The sequence below is a fragment of the Sesamum indicum genome, linkage group LG6, assembly GCF_000512975.1.
Source record: "Sesamum indicum cultivar Zhongzhi No. 13 linkage group LG6, S_indicum_v1.0, whole genome shotgun sequence".
Classification (NCBI taxonomy): domain Eukaryota; kingdom Viridiplantae; phylum Streptophyta; class Magnoliopsida; order Lamiales; family Pedaliaceae; genus Sesamum; species Sesamum indicum.
In genome coordinates, this window is record NC_026150.1 from 6828700 (window position 1) to 6835066 (window position 6367).

General features: G+C 36.2%; 1 protein-coding gene across 1 annotated transcript; it reads left to right on the forward strand.

Annotated features, from left to right (window-relative positions):
* Positions 3751 to 6104, forward strand: LOC105163921 (exocyst complex component EXO70B1). Its single transcript, XM_011082453.2, has one exon. It carries the CDS (start codon positions 3948 to 3950, stop codon positions 5811 to 5813), a length of 1866 nt encoding a protein of 621 aa, XP_011080755.1. The 5' UTR covers positions 3751 to 3947; the 3' UTR covers positions 5814 to 6104.

Here is a 6367-nt window from a genome sequence, read left to right on the forward strand (position 1 = left end):
ATTCACCAAGGATTGAAATGAAATTCAACTTAAAAACAGAGGAATGCATTTACGATTGTGTATATTTCACTATTATTTTCAGGACCTTTTACAAAGACCAACTTTTGGCCAATTTCCGGAGTCCCATTTAAAGGACAACATTGACAAAAATTAAAAAAAATATTGAATTATTTTTAAAATGAATTGAAAATAGAGAGATGGAAATAATAGTGATGTGTATGACCCAAAAAGTATTTGGCCTAAGAGAAGATTTAAACCCCAAGTCTGGCTCACCGACCCATGATGAGGACGGTCCACTGAGATATTGTCAAGCTTGACCCAAGAGGGAAGCCCAGTACCCGGCTTGCCATACTTCAGGCCTGTTTTCCAAGCCCAGTCCAGGAGAAGGGAGGCGTCCTCAAAACTCTGGACTCCTCAACCTAGAAGGACCCTTACAGAATAGGAGTTGTCATAATAAAAGTCATCTTTCAACGAAAAACGTACTGATCAAGTTAGAGGTAAGGTGAAATCGTGTCTTATCTACAGTTTTCTTGCCCTTTTTTCTCGAAGATATAGGTAATGTATAAAGCCCCCACGAAGAGGGACGCCTTCTCTATAAATACAGGCAGCATCCCCCAATGGGGACACCTTCAAGAATCTAGAAATTGTCTTGCTGTTTTGCTGCAATTCTCAACTCGTACTCTAACCATATTTTGCTTACGAAATTCTTATTTTTTATCTTAATTTCTCACTACGATTTATTTATTCCTAAATCCAGAACTAACTTGAGCGTTGGAGTACTAACGTATTGTTTTGCAAGTCCTATTTCTCAAGTTCTTTTGCTCAATCAGCCCAAATCTATCATCAAGATCCGAGGGCATTGGACTCGTGCTAAAACCGCACGCATCAAATAGCAACCCCAATTTTTATTACTAATACTTATGTTATGATAATATTCAAATTATTTCCATAAATATATATTTTTATATAGTGATAATTTTAAAAATATTGTTATTTCGTTATTCATATTATGTTGATTATAGTGAAATCCCATTGGCCACTCCGAACTTTCTCAGCACCAACTCAAGATTTGTTTGTTTTCTTTTTTTTTTTTTTTTTTAGTTTTTTTTTTAGTTTACAAAAATGTGAAGGGCTTTACTTTGTCCCCTTATCCTTTGTCATGTGATCACAAAAAGTCTAAGGTTGTTTGTTAGGACAGAGTTGATTCTTGACTCTTTCACAACAACAGAATATTATTAGTGACGTGGGAACCACGTATCCTCAAATGGAAAAGACTATAATATATTCATAATAAATATTTGAAACACTTCAAAAAAATATAATATTTAGCTATAGTTAATTATTATAATTAAAAATAAAATAATTATAGTAAATAATTATTGACCACAACCATGTAACAGTTGTAGGCCGTAATATCAGCAATTTATTCCCATTTATAATCTATTATCGATTAAGGTGTTCAATGATTCAAGTCATATCATTGTAATTAGTTGAAGGCTGTAACACCTCAAGTCATTCTATAAGGCCACTTTACTATTTTAGATTAGGTTAGATATCATGCCCAACCCGGTACTTAAGTTCCAGGTTCGGTATAGTTGGGTTGAATAATGGATTATTAACCATTTTGGGCTGATAATAAACTATCGAGATGCACATGGTCAGGATAAAAAATTCTTTTACCAAAATATCCCCATTAAAAGTCTTTGTGAATCGCTCAAATGCCCTTGGAAATTATTCAATTTTCATCTCTCAAATGCCTACAATTAAGGAAGAAAAAGGCCTGCTATTTTTGTACAATTTTTTTTTTGAGTTTAATAAAATATATGAAAAATGCTAATAAAAAAAATTCTGGATATTTTTATAATAATTAATCTGTCGTATTACGGGTAATTTTGGTATTTTTTAATTTTATCCCAAATAAATAATTTGACAGTAATATAAATTAAACTTCTATTGCTATATATTCCAAAATTTTTCATTCATTAATTTCTATCACTTTAATCCCATCCCACGTAGTAACCATGACCTAATTGCTGGCCTTCAGAATTATTCAACGATGTGGGACTGACAGAGGCTTCGTAGATAAGATTTTGTTCCGGTTGTGTGTTTTAGAAATGAATAAAAGTGTTAAATAAATAAAGATGCATTTTTTGTATTGACTTAGATAAAACCAATATTATAAAATATCATATAATATTATTGATATCATTTTAATTCAGATCAGATTTGATTAGATATGCATTTAATTATATAATAAATTTATTGTACTTAATTATATTTAAGAATAATAATTAATTATAAAATAAATATAATTATATATGCTAAAAAGAATGTAGTTACACCTATTATGAGATTGTTTCGATCTGACCAAACATGATCTATATAAAAATTAATGAAGTGCCAATAAGGCCTAATTCGGTAAAGGTAATTTTGATTAAGTAAAAAGAAGTACAATAATACAATACAACTTGCTTAATCTAAGTGGTTTCCTCGACAGGCCAAGAAATCCGCCATAAGCTGTAAAACACACAAGTGCTAATAGCAATAGGTAGTTCTACACTAACAATCCTTTGTTGTACATCTCGAACCATCAGCGCACCCACGATGCATGTATCTCTGTGTACTCCTCAAATCGTCTAATATTGCACTCATGCTAGATATTGTACAGACACGAGGTCAAAAGAGCGTGGTAAACCAATAAGGCCTAATTATGAGGGTGTTTGGATGAGAGATGTTTGAAATAGCTTATAAGATACTACAAAGTGTTCTATTTTATAATTCTAAAAATAAAATATTTAGGAGTTTATAATTTTTTAAAAAAATTAAGAAGCTGCAAAACTTAATTCTCATACCTTAACAAATTAATCACAAATTTGTCATTATTAATATTTTAGAAGCTCTGTAATTTTAATTTATCCAAATAATTCAAGAACTTAATTTTAAAATAAAATATGATATTTTATAATCTCTAAAAATATTTTATAACATATATGAACTTATAAGATCTTTTAAATAAATTTTAACCGAACACCCTCTTAATTGGCGATGTTTATGTCTTTTAATTATGAGGTCATCGATTCGAAGTTGCTTGTTTGTTATAATAGTATTATTTTAGTTATTAATATTTTGATATTGATAATTAGTACATAGATTATTAGAGATAGTTGATAATAATACTTCATATATTGATTGTTGATAGTTTGAATTAATGATATGATTATAATCGGTTCACTAAAAATAAAAATAAAAAATACGGTTGAGCCGATAATATATATTTTTTGGAATTATGTAACTCATCATTTTAAATACTAGTTGTCGTGGCACACTGTTCCTGAGTATATATTCTAAATAATATATAATATTTTAAAGTATATTAAATTAGAATAAATATACAAATTAAAACATCACCTTTCATCAATAAATAAATAAATAAATAAAAGATAACCAATTCAAGGAGATTATCGATGCGGTATTATAAATTACCATTTGTGAGTAAAAAATATATATATTTTTTATATTAATATAGACATATATATTATATATAGGGATGATTTGAATTGATGTACATATAAATATTAAAATATTATTAATAAATTTAAATATAGAACCGTTCAACTAAGGAAAAGGAAAAGAAATGCCATCACCACACATTCTTACACTCTCTTTTTCTCCCTTTTCTTAGTCATTTTACCCTTTTACTTTTTCTCTTTATTTTTTTTTTCGGTTTTTATTACCACAATAATCTCACTCTCACACTCACACAAACCGCGTTTGAGTTTCCCACCTCCCATGACTTTTCGCTGGGTCCCCATCCCTTCTTTCTCAATTTCTGCATCCCCGCACCATGCCCATTCAATCTCTTTCTGCGTGTTGAGTTGAGTTCAGGGCGGTAGAGGGGCACAAAGATCCAGACCCAGATCAGCAATCAAGCTCGACCCACTGCAACAATGGCGGAAAACGGTGAGGAGAAGCTCATAGCTGTGGCCCGCCACATAGCCAAGACTCTTGGCCACACAGACACCATGACTGACGATATTCTCAAGATTTTCTCCAACTTCGACGGGAGACTGCGCGAAAAGCTCACCGAAAAGCTCTCTGAGGATGGGGTGGAACAAACCCTCAACGCCCTTGACCGCCAGATCTCTCGCTACATCTCCGCTGACAACCCCATTTGGTCAAACTCAGCCGATGCCGCCGCGTTTCTCGGTTCTGTTGACCAATTGATCGCGGCGGTTCGCGATTGGACCCCGCTAGCCGACGACAAGAGCATCTCCTCTTGCCTCGACCGCGCCGAGGATTTGCTCCAGCAATCCATGTTCCGTTTGGAGGATGAATTCAGGACCCTCGTCGAACGCGGCGCCGAGTCTTTCGACCTGACTCTATCGGAGTCAACGCATCCTCATCCCGACTATTCTGACTACGACGACGACGACGACAACGTTTTCGCCGACGAGGATGAGAATTTCATCCCTGTGGCCCAGCAGATAACAGATTACGACATCGTAATCGACGCGCTGCCGGCCGGGACCATCGGAGATTTGCACGCCATTGCGAAGCGGATGGTTGCGGCTGGGTATGTGAAAGAGTGCTCCCACGCGTACAGCGCGTGCCGGAGGGAGTTCTTGGACGAGAGCTTCTCGAGGTTGGGCCTGCAGAAACTCAGCATTGATGATGTACATAGAATGCAGTGGACTCAGCTGGAGGATGAAATTGAGAAATGGATCAAAGCGATTAATGTTGCTCTTAGGATTCTTTTCCCGAGCGAGCGAAGATTATGTGATCGAATTTTCTTGGGTTTCTCCTCGGCTGCCGATCTTTCTTTCATGGAGGTTTGCAGGGGTTCCACAATTCAGCTCTTGAACTTTGCAGATGCTGTAGCGATAGGGAGTCGGGCACCTGAGCGGCTGTTCAAGGTGCTCGATGTTTATGAAACGCTACGGGACCTGATGCCTGAATTTGAGTTAAATTTCTCGGATCAGTACTGTTTATCGTTGAGGAATGAAGCTTTAACTATTTGGAAAAGACTAGGGGAGGCTATTAGGGGGATATTTATGGAGTTGGAGAATTTGATCCGTCGGGACCCAGTTAAGGCTGCTGTTCCGGGAGGCGGGTTGCATCCCATCACTCGATATGTGATGAATTATCTCCGTGCTGCGTGCCGGTCAAGGCGAACCTTGGAACAAGTGTTTGAAGAGAGCATTGATTATAGAAAAGGAGATGATCAGGTTTTGTCCTCATCATCCTCATTGGCAGTCCAAATGGAGTGGATTATGGAGCTGTTGGAGAGGAATTTGGAGGCTAAGTCTAAGATTTATAGGGACTCGGCCTTATGCTCTGTGTTTATGATGAATAACGGGAGGTATATAGTGCAAAAGGTGAATGATAATGAGTTGGGAACACTCTTAGGTGAGGACTGGATCAGAAAACACACGGCAAAACTGAGGCAGTATCATGTGAATTATCAAAGAAGTTCTTGGAGTAAGGTTTTGGGAGTTTTGAAGGTTGATAATAGTTCTACTTCACCTAGTGGAGCATCCAAGAGTTTGAGAGAAAAGCTGAAGTTATTCAATTCATACTTTGAGGAGATTTGCAGGACTCAGTCTTCATGGGTGATCTTTGATGCTCAGTTGAGAGATGAGTTGAGGAGTTCGGTTTCAGGGTCTTTGTCCCTGGCGTATCGCAACTTTGTCGCGATACTGCAGGCTGTTCCAGATTTTGGGAAGAATGCAGATAGGTATATCAGGTATAGCGTGGATGAAGTTGAGGCTAGGATCGGCGAGTTGTTTCAAGGGACCAGCGGTGGGAAAAGGTGAGACCAATGCGAGTAAGCAAGTTATATAGTGTGTTGTATCATATACATGAATGTAGCATTTGAAAGATTGTTGCTTGTGTGTATTGTGGCTTTTACTCTGCTGTTAGAACACTCTTAGATGACTTGTATGTTAGAATTAGTAATGGCAATTTGATGAGATACATAATTCTGTAGTCCAACATGCGCCGGTTTTTTAATTGCTCCCAATGTGAGAGCATATGTTTGTGACTGTCTCGGTACCTGAGAATGTACAAATGATATCCTAAATGTTAAATTCTGATAACTTGAATTGCCTTTGTTGTGCTAACTCATAACTTTTCTGATCATCATTGCTTCATAACCAGAGCTGATCGCAACATTTACGAAATTAGTATTGTTCATCTAACTGGTAGAAATTTTCTGCAGTCTGTATAAGTGACATCTTCAATGGTGCAGTTGGTTTTAAGTATAAGTTGCAATTCTTACCCGGAAATCATTGATTATTGAGATCTTGGAGACAACTCAGCTCTCATTCAAGAGTAATGTGCAGAGTTGCCAAGTCCAACCTTATGTTGC

Bases quoted from the DNA above. Each gene is read 5' to 3' on its own strand.
- LOC105163921 (XM_011082453.2), top strand. From the start codon at position 3,948: ATGGCGGAAAACGGTGAGGAGAAGCTCATAGCTGTGGCCCGCCACATA.